General features: G+C 36.9%; 1 protein-coding gene across 2 annotated transcripts in view; it reads right to left on the reverse strand.

Annotated features, from left to right (window-relative positions):
* Positions 1-1,845: 1,845 nt before the first annotated feature.
* The window catches only part of itgb2 (integrin, beta 2), a 28,114-nt gene continuing 9,772 nt past the window's right edge, over positions 1,846-20,187 (reverse strand). For both annotated transcript variants that reach the window (XM_015359275.2, XM_015359276.2), the window contains exons 2-16: positions 20,044-20,104; positions 19,130-19,218; positions 18,435-18,627; positions 17,670-17,840; positions 15,745-15,986; positions 14,840-14,995; positions 13,283-13,378; positions 12,808-12,897; positions 11,738-11,875; positions 10,569-10,759; positions 8,813-9,045; positions 8,513-8,732; positions 6,215-6,426; positions 4,744-4,910; positions 1,846-3,488 (exon numbers count right to left, since the gene is read on the reverse strand). In XM_015359275.2, coding sequence (XP_015214761.1) covers positions 3,423-3,488; positions 4,744-4,910; positions 6,215-6,426; positions 8,513-8,732; positions 8,813-9,045; positions 10,569-10,759; positions 11,738-11,875; positions 12,808-12,897; positions 13,283-13,378; positions 14,840-14,995; positions 15,745-15,986; positions 17,670-17,840; positions 18,435-18,627; positions 19,130-19,218; positions 20,044-20,101 — 2,322 coding nt within the window. In that variant the 5' untranslated portion in view covers positions 20,102-20,104 and the 3' untranslated portion in view covers positions 1,846-3,422. The remainder of the gene's footprint in view (positions 3,489-4,743; positions 4,911-6,214; positions 6,427-8,512; positions 8,733-8,812; positions 9,046-10,568; positions 10,760-11,737; positions 11,876-12,807; positions 12,898-13,282; positions 13,379-14,839; positions 14,996-15,744; positions 15,987-17,669; positions 17,841-18,434; positions 18,628-19,129; positions 19,219-20,043; positions 20,105-20,187) is intronic.

Genomic DNA, 20,187 nt, shown 5'->3' on the forward strand with positions numbered 1-20,187 from the left:
CGCTCTGCTGCCTGTTCCTATACGCTCTGAGCCACAGAACCACAGAAAGCAGAGACTCTGCTATTACATAACAAGAATGGCATTCAGTCACCATATTGTTTATTCAGCTTCTTTTGTGGAAAACGTGGAAGCTAGCACAATCCAAGACATGCACTCCTACACACTGTAGACCCAGTCCACTCAATACTTTCGATACTTTTACATTTTATGAAGCTTGGAAGTTTCTCTTCAGGCAGTCACAATGTATATTCTGTAATACCTATGTTTTCCTTACCTAAAATCAAGATTTCATTCAAGGTTTTATGTGTTTCTTTCAATGATTTCTATAGTTTAAAAACCCATATAAAACCCTGAATGAAAATGCATGATGTCTTAAACCATTTCAGCTAACAAAAAATACAGCAGCCCTAATGAAAGCAGTATTCTTTGAAATCCTCTTTTTATTAATCTTTTTTCAAATACAAAGCTCAAAAATCTATTTTAGAAATTATAGGCTAATTTTCATAACTTACCATAAGAAAAACACAATATCTCATGGGGTACAATCAACAAAAACACTGAAACATTATTAATCCAAGGTAGGAATGGGGCACCAATAAAGAAATCGGCAACATGCCTAAGGCTGAGGAAGGATAAAGTTCAGTATTAAATATCGTTAACATAGAAGATGCATAAATGCTACAGAGAAAGTAGAAGCACTTACACAAATATTTAGGGCTTGTTCATACTCTATCAATTCTATTTAAGAAAATTTGAGATGTTATGAATTGGACATTTACAAAACAGAGGTAGTACTCATAGATGGCAAAATTGCTAACATACTATAATGACCATCCTTAAAATGTGTGACTAAACTGAACCAGATAATTATAAACCGGTAAATCCTCTATTGTTTGTGAGGCTATAGAAACAATAGTTAATACTAAACTATAGGATCATAAATTTGGAAATAATGACATAAGGAGATAGTCATCATGATTTTAGAAAAGTTAACTCTAGCTTAGCAAATAGGTTCTATATCAAACAAAGACGTTAAATAACATGAGCCACAAAGAAAATTCAAAAGCTAAAATATGTTGAGTGCGTAAGTATTCATGAGCTTTTCAACGACAAACCTGAATTAGTTCAGGAGCACAAAATTGCTTTGATAAAACACAAAACTGGTTGAAACTTTTGCCTGTATGCAATAATTGTAGTTCACATGATTTCAGAATAAACATGCCTGTTCCTGAAAGGTCCCTTAGTCAGTGAATTTCAAGCAAAGATTCAACCTTGAAGGAGCAAAGTTCAGGAGAAGGGCATACAAATTTCACAGACACTGAATGTCCCTGTGTGTGCAGTGAAGTCAATCTTTAAAACATGGAAGCCATACTGCACCACCAAGACATGGCCTATAGTGGGCTGTCCCTCCAAACTGACAACTTGAAAAGCAGGAAACTGGTGAAAGATGTCACCGAGAGGCCATGAACTATGAAAGAGCTACAGAGTTCAATGATTTAGAAGGGATAAAATGTCCATGAGTCAATCTCCCTGTCACTCCACAAAGACTTTCAGAATTTTTGACAAATCCCAGTAACGACAAAACATGCAGCCTAATGTAAAGGGAAAACTTACTTAATACTTTGGTTTTAACCGGCCTGGCTGAGAAAATGACAGCACTGGTTGAAGATTTCCAAAGACATAATGGTAGGTTAATTAGCTTCTGGAAAAACTGGCCCTGGTATGAGTACATGTGTGTCTCTGTGTCTGTGGATGTTTCCCACCTTGTGCCTGTTGCCTATTAAATAAAGCATTATTACAAAATGGAAAGATAGATGTATGTTGTTAAATATAGAAAAGACACTATACATTTTCATATGTAATTTATTTCAGTGTGAACACAACTTTATAGCATTTTACAAAATTTATTTCAGTGTGGACACAACTTTATAGCATTTTACAAAAAAAAACTTTAAATTGAAATACCGTTGCTCTCTCAAAATCTAAGTAGTGGCCTACATTTACACTGCAGAATTATTCAACAAACACCAAGAATCAACATTAAGCTCATGCCCTTAAATGATTTAGAAAATGCAAGTTATTTTGGAAATGTCTATATACTGACAGTTTTTCAATTCCAATGCTCATAACGCAAATGGGTACAAGAATCTGAAACAATCTACCCTGCCCTCTTTAGTACAAATTGATATTCTGAAATCCTTCATTGGCTGGGAGAGATTCTAGAAAGCCACGAGCAACCAATCAGCTTGTTTGTAACATTTTCATGTTCTTTTCATTAAGTACTAATCCTAAACTTTAATAGACTTAATTCTAAATAAAACGAGGCCCCCTCATTTTTGTGCTGTTGCTAGACAAATGCAATTACTAGGTGAAACAAAGCTGGAAACAGAAGGCAGTAGGCCACTTCTGTGCCACAATTCATCGGAAATATAGAGTAGCTTTTCAGTCCTGCTTTTCTAGCTTCTGTTCCACCCAATTCCAAATTTCACTTCTTTAAAATGTACACTTTCTGTATGCTGTATATGTCAGGATTTATAGGAGTTGGATCCCTACAGAAGTGTGGATGCTTAATTATTATGGTGGTTTTTGTACAATGTGTATTTATAATGAATTAGAAAAATATTAAAAGTTTATAGCTACCATAGCACATAAAGAAAATAGTTCAATTAAAGTTTCAATATACCTCAGCAATCAGGAGGTTGGTTAGGTAAAATCCAGAACCCTCAGGAGACTAGAGTTGTGAAACTAAGAATTACATTCATAGGACGTGTGCTTTGATTATTTGTTTTGCATACTGCTATCAATTTATCAGGAATGGAGATCAGACTGGTGACGCATGCACTGGTACTCGTAGACTAGAGGATAATTCAAAATGTATGGTGCACTCTGGACTGATGCTATGCATGCATGATGCATTTTCAGAATCTGTACAGGCATAACATAAGGTAGCATTCATATGAGAAAAAATGCTAAAACACTCCACGTAATTCAGAGATTAAACAATATAATATTATATTCCAAAATAATATGCAAGCATAAAACCCAATTACAGTGCAATGATGCTTTGTATGTTTATAATAAGAAAGCAAACATTTAACTTGGAATAACCAAAAACAATTTGTGAAGATGTTATTTATACATAAATAAGTATAATTCTGATCTTTATTTTTTAAACATTATATTGTATTAGACTATAATGGTGTTAAACTGATGCACCATCTTACAGCTGTTATGTGCTAGATGTAAATTTTTAATTGGCCCAAATTAAAATCTTACGAATTTATCATTCAGTGGTAGCACTGCAAATACAACAGTATATTACTGTATATTATTTAAGCTTCAAATAGTTTAAAGAATAAAAAAGAACCATTCTTTTGTAATTAATTATGTAGTTTCTTTTTGTAATAACATTATGTAAATGTTCATTCACCAGAGAAATTGGGGTTCATTACAGTTGTGGTGGCACCCTTGAAAAGTGGATTATCAGCCTGTTAAGAGAATAAAACAAGACGGGATTAATGAAAAATATCATTACTGGCATTCTGTTCAAACTTTAAATAAAAGATCAAAATATATCCTGCAAAATATGACACATTGCAAGAAATGTCACAAACAAAACTAAAGCACAACGTACCCTGATTCATTCTCAAAAATCATACAACGTTACTAAATGAATCAGAATAGGCTGCCTTTCTTTGATAATAGTGTAAGACGTGTTATTTCAAAAATTTGTGAAAAGAACAAAAGGTATAGAACAATCTGAAACAGCTGTTGTATATCCATGTTACTCATATGATATATAGGTCAGAACTAATAGTGTTTTAACATTTCATTATGGCTGGTTGCCCTTGTACATCAGGATGAGCAGGGATATAACTACAGTATATGAATGTCCGTAAAACTGTGGAGAGTATGATTCACAGTGCCCACTGGTGGGGAAATTGTACCACAGTAACAAAAACAATTGTACTAAAGTAAGAAAAGCAGAAACTGAGCTCAGGCCAGGTCAAATTAACTTCAAAGCAAGTGGTGAAGACAAACCAGATGTCTGTCTTAAGAGCTATCACCCAGGACACCAACAAATGCACAGGTATGCCTATATTTTTTTCACTGTATATATTGAAATAGAAAATTTTTGGCTAACCATTTGTGAGCTACTGATAACACATTAGAGTGTATATAGATGGGGCACAGGCCATCAAAAATGGGATACAAAGTATCAGGGTTGCATTCTGTAGAGAACTGCACTCCACAACGGAATAATGGTATCCGATAGAGAGTTATGGTTGAACTGCCTTGAGAAGCCTTCAAAGGCTTCGGACAAGACATTTTGTGGATTTTGTGGTCAGAATCAAGGCCACCATCTTGTGACATTCTGCTGTAAAACATATTTTCAACATTACAGACATTGTCCATGAAAGAAGTGAAAAAATACAGTTCAGTTGCTATATGAAAGTCATGTATTTTGTGTGCTTTATTTGCATAAAGCACTTTACTACTTTACTACTTTAATTTACTGCTTTAGGTAGCCATCATTTGATTCGTTTCTCCTGAAGAGCCTGTGTAGTTTGACTGAAATTGTGTAGTTTGAAATTATGCCCAAAAAATGTGGTATAACTACTGTTTTCAAGTGCATTTTCCCTTCAGGTCAATGTACTGAATTACAACTCCAGTGAATGCGTTAGACAAACTCTGAAAACATAAATATATGAATCACAACAGTTAGTAAGTAAAATTACTTACATTACTCCATTTCTGCTTCTGCTTTTCTTTTTCAAATTTTTGATATTCCTTCAGGTCCATCCAAGATGTTATCAGTTTCCAGATGAGCAGCAGTGCAAAGCCAATGAGGGCTACTCCAGCTACCGTACCCCCCACAATGGCAGCAATGTTGGGTGGCTCAGGACATTCTGAAACATGAGAGGATTGACAAAGGCCCTTTATATGCAATGTTCTGAAGTTCTTTTGACCAATCTTTCCCTTTGTAATTTGTGTATACTATAGTTTCATTACCTTTACTGCTGCCTACTGTACGTCTGATTCACCAGTGACTGGAGATAACAGACATTCACACTTTGACTGCCTATAATGTACTTTCTGTGAGTGTACATAGTGACCTTCATTTTATAATTTTAAGCCTCAGCTACCTTTCATTCCACACACAAAAAACTCTTTTCTAATTTCAAAGCTTTTATATTTAGCACATGACATGGAACTTCTTCTGACAGTTCAGAGAACCCAAAAGCATTGTCTTTCTGACAGATTGGAGAACCCAAAAGCAGGACTCTAGGAGGAGATAAGGCAGGTGAAGATAGCTGAAGTAGGTCAGCGCATTGAGACTGGCAAAGCACGACGAAGACAGGAGGAGATTCTGGAAGCAGGATGGAGATCAGGATCACATAAGACAAGGAGGTGAGCGCAACTAACAGGATAGGTGTGGACATGGTGGCTGAGCTACAACATAGGATTATAGGCAGGGAACTGTGCCACTGGTCCGGTGCTTGTGTCAGTAGGTGGCTGAAGACTGGCAGAACAAGTCCAGGACAGACAGAGAGTCTTTCAGGAAGGATTGAGGTAGAGTACGCTTTTGAGACACAGACTAGTGTTGCAAAGTGCACTACTGTTGTCAGAAGGTCTCTCAAAGGCAGAGCACTAGATCAGTGGCAGAGCAGGGTTTAAATATCCTGGACATTATGGACTAAGAGACTAAAGACTGCAAGCTCATGCTCTCCCAAGCATAACACACACTTTAAAGTGTATAATGAGCCTGTTAAGGTGATATCTCTACACTGAGTTCTCAAGAGGGATGCCTTGTGTCAGGAGAAAGGTTTTTCATCTAGTAACCTTTTAGACTTTCACACACAGTATATCTGGCCTGTGCAGATGTTTTGGATCCAGGGTTCCAACACATATACTACACAAGAATTTTGGATCATTTGATCAAATAATATTTCTTAATAGAAATACTAAAGAACAAAGTATATTAAAAACAAATAAATATTATTTCTATTTTGAACATTTTTGTCTGTCTTCATTAATGTTCCTTTGGTTTTGGCAGTACTAAATGAATACACAGTGAACACATTTAGTTAGAGCTGGGTTCTTTGCTAATGATAATATTGGTTTCTTCAGTTTTTGGCAACTTTTTCCTGTGAACAGAATGAAACACATACTGTATCTCATATAACAGTTTTTACAATATCAAATATCTCACCTCTTTCCTTTTTGATCAAGGCTTCATACATATTCTGGCCATCAAGTTCCTTCATTATGAAGATCATCCAGCAGTTTTCGGTGTCTTTTTCTTTGCAAACCTTCTTAGTTCCCACATCCTCCTTTATCTGATGTTTGATGATATTCCTACATGACTCACTGCAATTCTTACTGAATGGGCCAGTGTTGAACCCCAGACATTCAATACAAGGTCTGAAAGCATAAAAGTAAAAGGTAAATATTCTATACTCTACATTGACACCTTCAAAGTTTATATTAAAAAGTCACATGTGACCAATATTCCCCAAAACAGTTCTAGGAAAGCTTTGGTGACAATAAGTATTTGTAGATAAAATATCCATATTTGGTGTTGCATGGCTGGAGCCCTGAGTTTGATTCCTGGGTTGCTATCTTTGTGGTGTTTGTATGTTCTCCTTGTACTTGTGTGTGTTTCCTCCTGGTGCCTCCGTCTCCTCCCACAGCCCAGAGACATACTGATAGGGTGTCTGTGTGTGCCCTGCTTAGAATTGGCATCTTGGCCAGAGTGTATCCTGCGGTTCGCCGCTTGCTTGCCAGGATAGGCTCCAGTCCACCAAATGGATGGGTAAAGCATTCTGTCCATGGGTGGTGCTCTCAATTTACCTGTGACAATTGTTTCATGTGGAAAACGTTTTCAAAGCTGTCCACCCTTTCTTGACCTTTGTTTAGAAAATCTTAATCGGCATGGTAAAAAGTTGAAGAAAAGCAACTGAGTTTCTGCAAGCCTTTGGGTGAGACTAATAAAGATGAAAGAGGTTTGGCAGGCTTGTAGTGGAAGGTGTGAGGAAGATATCTAAGAATTCTATATACTTTCATGTTTCTGAAATGTTTTTGTGTATTCCAAATCTACAGCAGGTGGAAATCTGCTCTTGGTTAAATGAAAGCTTCAGGTGATTTTGTGAAATTCAAGTGAATGTTTCAGGTATTTACTTGAATTTGTAGACTACCAAATGTGTCATAAATATATCAAGGGAACATCTTAGATGTGTTTCACATTATTTTTGTAAAAATTGTTTATCGACAGGTTTTTCAAAAAGTATGTGATGGTCCCATTTTAATTTCCATGTTGAGTGTAAGCATTAAAAGAAAAGATATTCAAAGTGTGGACTATTTGGTTATTCATCAGCTCGTTCAGATTAGCTCTCTGTGATGCTGAGTTTAAAAAGATGGTGTTATCTATACTTTAACTCTTTCAATTGGATTTAATTCACCTGGTTGAGGAAATAGCTGGCAAGCTGATGTTATTACAAAGAACTGTCATCAAGCAATTGTCGGCAAGCAACTGTCACCAAGCAACTGTTGGCAAGCAACTGTCATGACACTGGAATTGTGAAATAAAAGATATCCCAAAGGTCTCTTGCCATAGTGCAAGCATTCAGAAATCACTATGATTTTTATTTTTCAGAAAAAGATACTGTCAGTCATTATGATACCGTACAATTTAGCACATGAACTGAATGATGATGAATACTTCTGACCTATAAAAGGGACATTTTACCACATTGTATGTCCTAAAAAAATAAATAAGTTGAGACATGGATTTTATAATAATGGTTTAGCACAATCATATAGCAATGTCACTACAAAAACTAGACTAGATTGCTTAAAGCATGGATTTCATGCCACAGCTTCAAACTCCAGAAACTACTTTAAGTTTTCTTTCTTTTCTTGGATCCCTAATAACTTCAGGATCCCCAACAAATATTACCCAGTTTTTAAGATATACTTAAATAAATAGAAACTGTAAGTAAATATTTTTTTCTGAGAAAGTTGTACTCCTCAAGTGTGTGCATTTTCTGATAAATTAACTTATGGTTTTATATTTACATATTGATTATGTTTAGGAAATGGTTCATTGAATGCTGGGAATTAACTCTGTAGTGGTTCATAGTCAGAATAGAAACCATTTTGCAGTCCCGAAACAACCTGTTTTATTGAATTCATGGTCACGGGGGAGCCAGAGCATGCTACCTCAGCAAGCAAAAAGCCTAAGGTGGGGTTTGCCCTGGGCAGGATGCCAGTCCATCGCAGGGTAAACACAGATATGCCACACTCACAACAGGGCCAATTTTCCCAGAAGCCAATTAACCTACCATGACAGTATGTCTTTGGACTGTGGGAGGAAACCCATGTGAACACGGGGAGAAGATAAAAACTCCAGGCAAAAATCACCTAGAGGGGCCTAAAGGCTGTGAGGCAGCAATGTTAATCACTGCGCCTTTGTGCCATCGTACAAGGTTTTATATTATGATGTTCTTACGCATATTTCGGGCAGGGTGACGGGCAGGCCGCGCACTCTTCGCAATAGGGAGTCTTGTATCCTGCCTGGCACTGGCACACGTTGCACTCACAGCGGCCTCTGCCACTGCACACATTCCCCCGGGAGTTCTTGCAGTTCTCAGTAGATTTCAAGCACTGGCATGCGCTGCTTTCATAGTTAGGGTCGCAGATGCACTTTCCGCAGTCACATTTTCCGTGACCTGCCGACAGGGGATGGCATGATTATTCAAATGCATCGCACACTCTTTGAACTGCCCCGAATTCACATGGTTTTCCTGACCTCCGCAAATCTTGCCGTCGTGCAGCTCGCAGCTCCTGTCGTCGCACTCGCAGTACTTCCCGTAGATCTTTCGGCCGTCTTCGCTCGCGTGGCAGTTGCAGATGCCGCACACGCAGTCTCCGAACCCCGAGCAGATGGTGCCGTTGTCTCGCTGACAAGCCTGGGTCAGGTCTCTCTCGGACTTGTCTCCGATTTTGCACTCACACCTCTGGCCGTTAAAACCTTGATTGCATCTTTAGGAAAAAGAAAAGAGATTGGATCAGTAGAAAGGACCGCCATTTTGGGAGCAAAATACAGCATTGGCCACTGCGTTTCCAAAATCACTGGGACTGCACAGTCAGCAGTGGTGATATTGTCTTGTCAACAGGCAGAAATGGAAGTTAATATTCAAGAAACTATATATATGACAGTAGGGAAAAACATTTTGTGAAGGTTTTCAGCCTCTCAGTGAGACTAACAGGTGTGACACAAATGATCAACACACTGCACATTTAGGGAAATCAGGTTGGTGGTGTTGCCCTGTTTATTTCCTGGGGAGATATCTGTGTGGAGTTTGTATGCTCTCCACTTGTTTGTTTGAATTTTATCTTGGTGCTCCAGTTTCTTCCCACTGAAGAAAGACATACAGTACTGGTATTGTACATTGATTGGCTTCTGGGAAAATTGGCCCTGGTGTGAATGTGAACGTGTACAGTATGTGTCTGTGGTTGCCCTGCAATGGACTGTGCCTGTTGCTTGCCGGGCTAGACTCCAGCTCTCCCAAACCATGATTGAATTGGATGAAGAGGAAAAAAAAAAAGATGCATGGATCCCCTAAAGTGCCCCCTGCTTCAAATGATGGCCCAATCATTTGACTTTACTAATGCAATGTCTTAATGCAGTGGACAGTCCAGAATCAGGCTGACTGAAATATGAAAGGAAAACATTATTGTGAGACAAAAAAATGATCATTGAATCACAGCTAAGGTAAAGTTTAAATAAAATATAAATATATTTTAAATGAAATCAATGTATCTCTGAATGATTCAAGCGTTTAATGGAACAATCATGCTATCAATTTCTAACCTCTTTACCATCTCTTTTCTCTTATCTTCATTGACCCCAACCACAAAGAAAATGTAGGTCATCACAGAAAATAATGTTCTGTTGTTTTATGTATGTTTTGTTGTTGTCATTGCCTGTCAATGATGCTGCATTAAATGTGTATCAACACAGAGAAGCACAAGGCTACTGGGTCTGATTAAGTCAGGGGTGTGCAGTATAAATAGAAACCTGTCTCTTATGTAGACGAGGGTAGCAGATGTCCATCATGTAAAATTGAGTGGGCAATGGTCAAATTCTGCTGCTGTGACAGCTCAGATGGGCCACCCCATCTGCAACACTATACTCTATATTTATAGCAGTATGTTGGCTAGAATGACAAACTCCATAGGTTCTACTGTAGTTACCTGTGTGATTACATACTAGTAACATGGAAAAAAGTTTCAGTCAAAATTACTGACAGAATTATGACATGGCCTCATTATTTTCATGTAAAATAATGTGTTTTTCTTTGAGAGTTAAATAATTAATCTTTAGTTTTTTATTAGATTTTTCATAAAGCATAAAATAATATAATAATAATAATAATAATAATATATAAAGATAAAATATAAAACATATAACATAAATATAAAAAGATTTAACATTCTGTAAATAAGTAAAGCTGAATAATCTTTTACATTTTGGATTTATGAAATTCAAGAAAAAAAATTACCCGCATATTCCGCATTTAATATATCCACTCCCACTGCAGTATGGACTGTTAGTTTCCAAGGCTTCATCACATTCGCACTTACAGCGTGTTTCTATTTTCACAGTCAGTGTCTCTGTGAACCCCAGAGGTCTGATCTCAAAGGACTGGGGCTCTATGCATTTCTCTGCTGTTACTGTCACCTCAAAAATAATCTGTGCCAAAAACAGAGGTCGAGGTCAAAAACTCTTTCTTATGCAAATATTACAGTGAAGAACAGTAAACTGAAATGATGTGTTGGAAGGAAAAAATGCCTCAGCACTTTGGTTAAAGCTTAATAAACGTGGGAGAGAGACAAGACATGCAGAGTTGTTTGCCTGGCTGATGGAATTGGCAGCCTCATCAGATGAATGTAACAAGACCCCTCCTCGGTAGTGTGGAGTTGCTGCACCGATGTACATGATGTGATGCAAGAGAGATTTGTAACGTTCTTTGTGTCTTAGGGGATAGCAAGCTTCTAGAATCGGTAATGCTCTCTGTAGAAACAGCGAAGTCATTTATCTCTAGTCCTTGTCCTGGAGGGCAGGCGTATCTGCAGGTTTTCTTTATCTCTTTAAAGCCTTGGAATCTGAGCAACTGGAAGAAACTGCTAAACTCATTCAATTATAGTAAGTCAACCATGAGCTTACTAAAATTTTTACAAGTCCAACTTGCATTTGCCCTCCAGGATTAGGATTCGGAGTTCCCGAGCAAAGTAACAGACAAAAGTTGAGTCTTAGTACTGTAGGCACTTAACAAACTAAAGTTAACAAAGGTATGTGAAGATAATGCAAGAAAGTATGAATACACTAATTATACCCTAGGATTAAGTTGGACCATCTCTAGCAGCCACACACTGATTCAACCAGATGTTCACAGATGTCAGCAGATATATTGGGACCACTTAACACTTAGTTGTCATAATAATATGTATATCTGGATGGATGGTAAGCACTACTGAGTGCCCCTGCTCAGTTGGTCAGTGTTCTAGTATATAATGTATACAGTAACACTGTACATATTATATATACTGTACTGTACACTGTATTCACTTTACTTTATAATATACATATCTGGATAAGAAAACAGTCTAAACCCAATTATTATTTTTTACACGTACCCCATTTCACATTTAAGAGGAAATGTTTTCTTACCTCATCATTAATTTTCACATTGTTACAAATTCCTCTGTCCCCACTTGCTACTGAACCATCACTACATTTTGATTTGTATGTGACTTTAACATTCTCTGGTAGTCGGTTGTGCTCTAGAATTACAGTTGAGGAAAGACTCTGCAAAATAGGGAGGTGTGTTTATTGATAAAGAAACCTTTAGTTTACATTTGGTTTGCAATTTGTCTTTATATCTGCTGCATTTAGATTAGAAGTGTGTTTTAATTAACCTGAACTGACCGAAAATACACAGTACAGTAAATTTACTAAGAATTTTAATTTCAGATAAAACTGTTTAATTTCAGATAAAAAGTTAAAAACATATTTTCTAACATAAACAAATGGCAGTAAACATTTTTTATTACAGAACTGTTAATAGTGGGAAGTGCATAGCAGCAGTTCTGTATATCAAAGGGATATCTTGATGTTATTAATTGGTTGTTTCATTTAAATGCAGTCTGTTGTGGCTTGCATAACATGCCATTTTGTTCTCCAAAATACACTAATGCATAACTTTCATTACAGCAGTGCATATTATAAGTATATGATAAATATGTATATTTTATGTACACGTATATTTTGTATACACAAACAGAAAGTACTGTACATATATTTCTTTAAGATTAGGGTTAGTATTTGGGTTTGGTTTATTATTAACATATCTGTACCTTTAATAATATTATATCTTTACATTTAATGTTGTTAGAAACAATTACAATAAAGTGTTATAAATGTTGCTCATAAACTAAGGTTTTGTAAGGAATACGCCCCTGCACATAACAGGGATCTTGGCCGCCTGGGCTGACGAAGGTCTTCTTAAGCTCATCTGGCAAGACCCCTGTTGAGCGACATTGGAGACCCGCGTTTCACACCCACATGGTGGAGGGACGAACTGGGGTGGGAGTGGCGAGGGCACAGGCCCAGAGAACCCGAATCCGTTACAGTTTCATACAAGTTACATACGTATGCAAATAATGCATAAAGCAATTAATTTGTTTTTTTATTTTACTCTATATAAAGTTTTCAGAGCTTGAAATGCGTAAATAACTTACATCATAGGCACCTTGAATTAGAGATACGATGTTACTGGAGTCACTTGATAGCACACCAACTGCAGACTTTGGAATCATTGTGCTTAGGTCCTATGAGTATAAGAGTAATGCATTAATAGATAATTAAACCACAATTTCTGTTCCCTTCACACATTTGGAGATTGGAGAAACCATAATAAACCTAATTCTGAAAAACCTAATGTACTGCATCAAAACAAATTCTGAAGACGTTCAATGATGAATATCCTAGTGAAGCTGCTTTCTAATAGAGATTCTTTGTATTATAAATACATGTGAATGTTTTTAGCAGAGCCATTAAGCTTTCATTTCGAATTGTTGTTTAGACAGAATCAATTGAACATGTTAAAATTACAGTAGATAGGTTTTGACTTTACATTTTAGCAAAACAGGGAGTATTTTTGGACATATTATGCAGAAAATTCACTGGAGTTTAAATAGTAAAAAAAAGTTATACCTTATATACATTTTGTACATTATCTGTCACTGCAAAAATGGGCTGGATGTTATTCTCTGATAATTTCTGCGCCAGCTGCCCAACAGAAGGGTAGTCCTAAAAAACAAAATAAAATAAACAATTTCCATTATTCAAGGGAAATTTGTATCTTATTGATCCAAGGGTCTCATCCAGCTGTTTTGCGAAAGAAGCCAGGGTATCAGCTTCCAAAATAGGTCTGGGTAGCTTGTTCCATATTCCCATAGCCCTTATATATGTATAATGAATACTTGTAATATACAAAGGTAACTGTAAAAGCTATCTGAAAAGTATAAGTATAAGTATCCTAGGAGTGTGGCTAGTATACTAGAAGTTATACATATAACCATTTTCTAACCTCTTTGCCCAAAACAGGGTGGTGGGGGAACCAGAGTCTATACTGGTTGCCAACAGGCTTAATGCAGAATACACCCTGGACAGACACCAGTCTGTCACAGGGCACAAATAGACGCAAACACATTCACACCAGTGTCAAATTTTCCAAGAAGCCAATTAACCTACAAGGTCTTTGGACTTGTGGGAGAAAACCAACACAAATATAGGAAGAACATACAATTACCACATAGATTGCACCCTAGGAATTCAACCCAGGACCACAGCATTGCGAGACATCAATGCTAACCACCAAGCCACCGTGCAACCCATAACTTATATGGTAAAGCAAAATGCAGAATATGGACATCTTTAGCAAACAAGGAGTAAAACAGTAACATATGGCACTGTGCTTGAAAAATGAACATGTAGCACTAAAACAAAAATCCCTGTGATGTGAACCTCTTGTGTAAGGATACAGACAGTGCTGGAGTACTGGTGATGAAAGACCAGAGAAGGCATTAGAAGCATCTCAGAATCTGAAGTAATGAGGTAAGTTTCACTACAGGATGTTTAACCACAGAAAGATACGGGAGGTCAGTGCAATGTCAAAGCATGCAGAATCTGGAGGGAGGGGTTGGGGCAGGGTACAATTAGGGTGAAAGTGTTGGCTAAAAACAAGAATGACAGGGAAGGGAGCAGTTCTGGGGAGAACTCAGGTTGAAAATCAGGCTGAAAAGTGACACACAGAAAAGTCGACAGCTTGAAATGAACAGAATGCTTTGGAAAGAGGGGAGCAAAGACATGATATGAGAGATATGTTGTGTAGAAGCAAGAAAAACTAACTTTAGGAGAGGTGCTGCAATATATGTTGAACAGTTTCAAAGACTGTGTAAAAAAGGGCTACCATAGAACCCCAAAATCAATGCACAACATCTTGAGAGAAGGAAGGCTTTTGAAGTTTACTGTAGCTTCTTTACTAACCGTAATAGACCTAATTCTTAAAAAGCTAACATACTGCATCAAAACAAATTCTGTACTGCAGCTGCATTCTAGTAGAGTTCTTTTTATTAAAAATGTTGGAATGTTTTTATCTCCGTCTTATTTTCTGTTTTCAATATTAATGTATAAACATAATTTATGAGACTCTACTTATTTTGTTTTTATAGTAATCCTGATATAGATTTTTGAAAATGAAAAACGCACCAGTTCATCACTTTTGGTGTAGCGATTATTCTCCAAATGACATTTCCCATCATTCGGGGTAAGAATGGCACCAAGTTTCCCATCACCAGCCATATGGAATCCAGCATCAGAGGCGTAGACCAGAAGGCGGGTATTATTCCCCCAGCCAATCTTATCCTGTAATTCAGACAAATCAGGTTTCTCTTTAGTGGCCTCAAAGGTAATTTAAAGCAGTAAATCCATACACCAAAAAACTCTGAAGTCTGAAAATACTGAAGTATACCGAGATGCCTGAAGTACATAAAAGCACTTCATACTTTCAGCTTAAAACTTTTCTTCATCAGCCAAAATTCACTGGCTGTTGAAATTAAAACTTTGAGGCCCTGCAAGCTGAAAAATAAAATAATTGTCGTTTAAAAACAGAAGGTTCTCAGATCTTTTAAAATGGTTACATAAAATCTTTAAGATTACATGCTAAGGAAAAGTCCAAGATAAAAGATCTTTAAATCTGTGCTGAGTTGTTTTTTTATATAGAAGACCCTTCTAACATTGACTGGCAAGAAATTAAGAGTGGGAGTCCCCTCAGTTAATACTCAGTAGGTACAGAAGATACAAAAATGGGAATGCCAATTGTAATGTAGGAAACATTATCAAATTATTGAATGCAACTACAGTATATAGAGCTTTAATCATTGTTTATTACCTTATCCTAGGCAGTTATACAGTAAATGCCTCATTTCAGAAGTTTTTGATTTTATTTAAAGTAAACCTGATCTTGTGTTAATATGATCTTGTGTAATTGTTAAGTGAAATTGTTCCTCTGTATCTTTTTTTTTGCCATATTGACCTCTTTGTTGTCTGAAGTTGTCTTCTTCAGGAACTGGCCAGACCCATTCGGAGAGCTAATATCGATCAAAGAAACATACCCCACAGACTGCAGCTTGCATGATAGCGTCCAGGCCTCCCTCAGGTATGTCAAGGTTTCCTGAGATGAACTGCCGCGATACTTCCTGATTAAAACGATTTTCATCACTTGTCAGGCTCAGCACATGTTTATAGCCAAATGCTGGCTGACATGACAGTTCCTCTTGGGGGCATGGTTTCTTGAGTTTCTCTGGGTTGGTATTTGTGTATGGTAGAACAGTCTTGTCCACAAAAGATCCAAACCCTAAACAATGGATTAATATTGGTAGTTTATTTTTCAAAATAAATATTTTTAACCAGAGCTTTTCAGCAGTTAAACCAATTGACATCATTCGTTTTAGTATTTGTATGAACAACTCATTAAAAATAAAAGAGTAGGACCTGCAGTGAAGTAACAGGTGCATCACATGTTGTAACATTTTCACTACTCTTTTGATTAGAGTAGTCAACTCTCTGTTAAATTATAGTCAATAAGTCCAGTTTTAAAATTTTATCAAAGACCCACAATTATTTGTGTGAAACAGAACCTCCTGAACTCAGTTTTAAACCCTATTGCTGCTTGTTGTTCTCTTAACTGACTCCACAAAATCTTTTTTATAATGTAGAGTTCTAAGGATAAGTTTGATTATTCAGTCTCAGTGTTATATAAACATTTATGTTTTGTTATCTGCGTGTAAGACTTCTTTGTGTAAAGCCTAGAATTACAAATCTTTATTGTATTACACCAATTCAAAGGTAGGAGAAATATTTGTAACTGTAAACTCTCAAAATGTTTTTAATAATAATAATTGCTTACACTTATATGTGCTTTTCTGGACATTCCACTCAAAGCTCCCCTCCACCACCACCACCAATGTGCAGCATCCACCTGGATGATGCGACGGCAGCCATAGTGCGCCAGAACGCTCACCACACATCAGCTATCAGTGGGGAGGAGAGCAGAGTAATGTAGCCAATTCATAGAGGGGGATTATTAGGAGGCAATGAGTGGTAAGGGCCAATGGGAAATTTGGCCAGGACACCGGGGTTACACCCCTACTCTTTTCGAGAAGCGCCCTGGGATTTTTAACGACCACAGAGAGTCAGGACCTTGGTTTTACGTCTCATCCGAAGGACGGCGCCTGTTTACAGTATAGTGTCCCCGTCACTATACTGGGGCATTAGGACCCACATGGACCGCAGGGTGAGCGCTCTCTGCTGGCCCCACTAACACCTCTTCCAGCAGCAACCTTAGTTTTTCCCAGAAGGTCTCCCATCCAGGTACTGACCAGGCTCACACCTGTTTAGCTTCAGTGGGTTGCCAGTTGTGAGTTGCAGGGTGATATGGCTGCTGGTCACCCTGCAACTCACAGGTGGACAGTTAGTGGACTGTCCTCAAAAAACTCATAACACTGTACTGATAGTAGGGATAAGGTTCAGTTTTTTTAGAAATCATGTTCAGTTATTAATTTGCAGTATATTGCACTATTGATAGAGGCAGTCTGTCTGTCTGTTATTTTTTACTTAGTTTTATTCTCTATATTTCTTCATGGACCAGCAGCAGCAACCAATACACTGTTGCGCTAGACAAAGATGACTTCGCAATTTTCCATGCTTCCTGAAACTTAGTTGAACTGACAATGGCTATAACAAATGTCTGATTAATATTGCAAAACCTGAGGGGTGTGGGTGCAATATAGTGGAAAGAATATATAAAGAAAATAGGCAGATTATGATTCCAGATGTGTAATGTGATTTTTTTAAATTTATATCAAATGTATTTTAAGGTACAGCACCACAAGGCATACCAAATCAAAGTTGCACTTTTTAAAGAACACCAGCAACACCGTCCACTTTCAATATTGCAAGACCACGCTTGAAAATTCCAGATTCCTTTAGAAAAGAGATGACAAGAAAGAGGTAAAAAGATAATGTAGTAAGACGTTACCTATCTTTGCATGAAGTGTAATATCCTTCAGAGCATTTAAGATGTGTTCTCCGAGTGTTTTTACATTTTTCAAGTCATCTTTCATGGAGTAGGAGAGGTCCATGAGGTAATACAGATCCACTGGGTAGCCTTGTGCTCTCTTAAATACGGCAGAGAAAGTGTTTGACCTGCCTAGAATGACAAAAATTCACATTTCAATGTTCAAAACACTTTCCAGATTGTCGTACTGAATGTACATGAACCAATTAATTGTTTCTTTATATTAATTCACGATAAAAGGATATATCAATATCTATATATACTGTATATATAGAACAACTGTATTCACAAGGCCTACACAAGGCTGTGATGGAGGACAAGGAACAAGGCCAGCAAAGAACAGGGGGCCAATATGCTCTCTTATCCCCACAAGTATATAAGATAAAAACAATTAAATATCTAAGCCAAGCAAAGTAGTCTACAAAGAAGAACATCAACAAAGTCCCCTAAGACTGTACTTTGAAAATACCCATGCAGCTCAGATCCAAATGAGGTACTGTAGGTTGGTCAGGCCCACTCTCAGAAGCAAAAATTGGTATTCCCATCAGGCAGTTAGCTTGATTTCTTTTCATCCTAACACAGCTGTGCAGTCAGTGTAGGAGACACTATTGGAGGCTTTGAACGGTTGACGCAAATTTTTTGTTAAATTTTACATCGTAGTATATCCATTAGATAAATATACATTTACTTATTAAAAAAGACTAAAGCAAGGAAAAAAGCACTAACCAGGTCGTAGCACCATTTTGACTTCCTGAGGTGCGAGCTGAACAGGAGATTTTCCATTGTTTAGAGAAATGTTCTTTTCCAGAGTGTGGTAACTATTAGGATTGACAGTGTCTGTACTGTGACAGCCTAACTTCTCTAGTGCTTCTTTGGTGTCACAACGTGCTGAGTCTGGCTCTCCGGGTTTGGTGAAATTCTGTTGGAGAAAAAAAGCATTGCACTTCTGCAGCTTTCAAAATCAGCGTTTTGGCTTGGCAATAAACATGACAAAAGGATTAGAAAACACTGCTTGACAAACCTTATAACATGTTAGGCAAATTACTTCTCAGATGTATTTTAAACAAGAAACAACAGAAATGGACACAGAGCACATGATATGGTCAATTTAGATTTTCCGCAGGCTGAAGAAGGTGTGTGTTTTAATCGTTACAAAAACATTTGGTGGAATTTAAACAAATTTTCTTCATTTCCAAATGGGCTATGAGCTAAGATAATTAAACATACCTAAATGATTAGAAAATAGAGATGTTTTTTAAACAGAACTGTCCATTTTTTAATTATTGCAGCTGGGTTTTTAAATGTGCTTTTTAGTTTTCAGAATTGTTTTATTTACATTGGGGGGTGGGGTGGGCCTGCTTCAGTACTGACCCAGTACTGCCTGTAGTAAAGAGACTGGGATCTATCTACATTGTATTTACCAGTTTCTTACACCACACACAAAAGGCTCCCGAGGTTATGCAGTCATTACAGTCCTTCACATCAGTTTTGGTGCACACCTCGGAGAAAACTAAAAAAAGGTAAAAAAGAAATTAACATTTTATAACCATAATTGCTTCTAACAGTATAATGAACAAAAAAGTCTATAGTCAAAAACTCACCAGAAAATACTCAAACCATCTTTTTATTCTTCTTATGTGGACCCAAACAAAACATTAGATTAATAACTTGTACATGCTGTGCAGCACTTTCTGAAACAATTGTTGTGAAACCCAAAATCACTGCAGTAGAATAACTATAGCAAAAAGAGTATACCTGTGTAGTAGAAAATTATATTATTTGAAGAATGTTAATTTTAAATCCAAGTAACTTGGGTTACTAAGAAATGTCTCAGTTGTTTAAAATCCAACACACTGAAGTATTAATTAAAATAGAAAGTTTACCCAGAGACATCTTATTAGAAAAAAAAATATTGTTATGCAGAGTTTAAATAATTTTTATGGTTTGAATGTAAAGTTTTTTTTGTGAAGACCAAGTCAACATCTGGAATTTATCAAAAAAAGTTCGACATCTGCACTGTCATTATTTGCAGGAAGGCTAAATGGATTTTATGAATTTCACAATTAATTTAAAAAGTGTCCATTCTTTGCAACAAATTAGGCTTTGGCTCTAACTGACACCACATGCCCTCTCCTTCTGGCCTGGAACATATTTTTAGGGGACAGACACACAAAAAGTGACATTTCTTGACATATTCCTGTTAACTACAGTAAATATTTTGAACTTCTTATAAGTTAAGATTAGTTCTACTTCTAATGTATTCTACAGGAAGCTTCCTTAATTTATACATGTACAAGTGTGTATGAACATTTTTTCAAATCATTCTTGCACTCACCAACATCCCTAAACAGCACTGCTGAAACAAGAAACAGGAAACTGAGGTATCGACACATTTCCTGTCAAACAAAAAGCAGAAATATTTAGGCAATATAAAGAAATACACTCTGTAATTTTTCAAATTTGTTTTCGTTATATGCTA

Source organism: Lepisosteus oculatus, chromosome 12 (assembly GCF_040954835.1).
Source record: "Lepisosteus oculatus isolate fLepOcu1 chromosome 12, fLepOcu1.hap2, whole genome shotgun sequence".
In the NCBI taxonomy this organism is placed as follows: domain Eukaryota; kingdom Metazoa; phylum Chordata; class Actinopteri; order Semionotiformes; family Lepisosteidae; genus Lepisosteus; species Lepisosteus oculatus.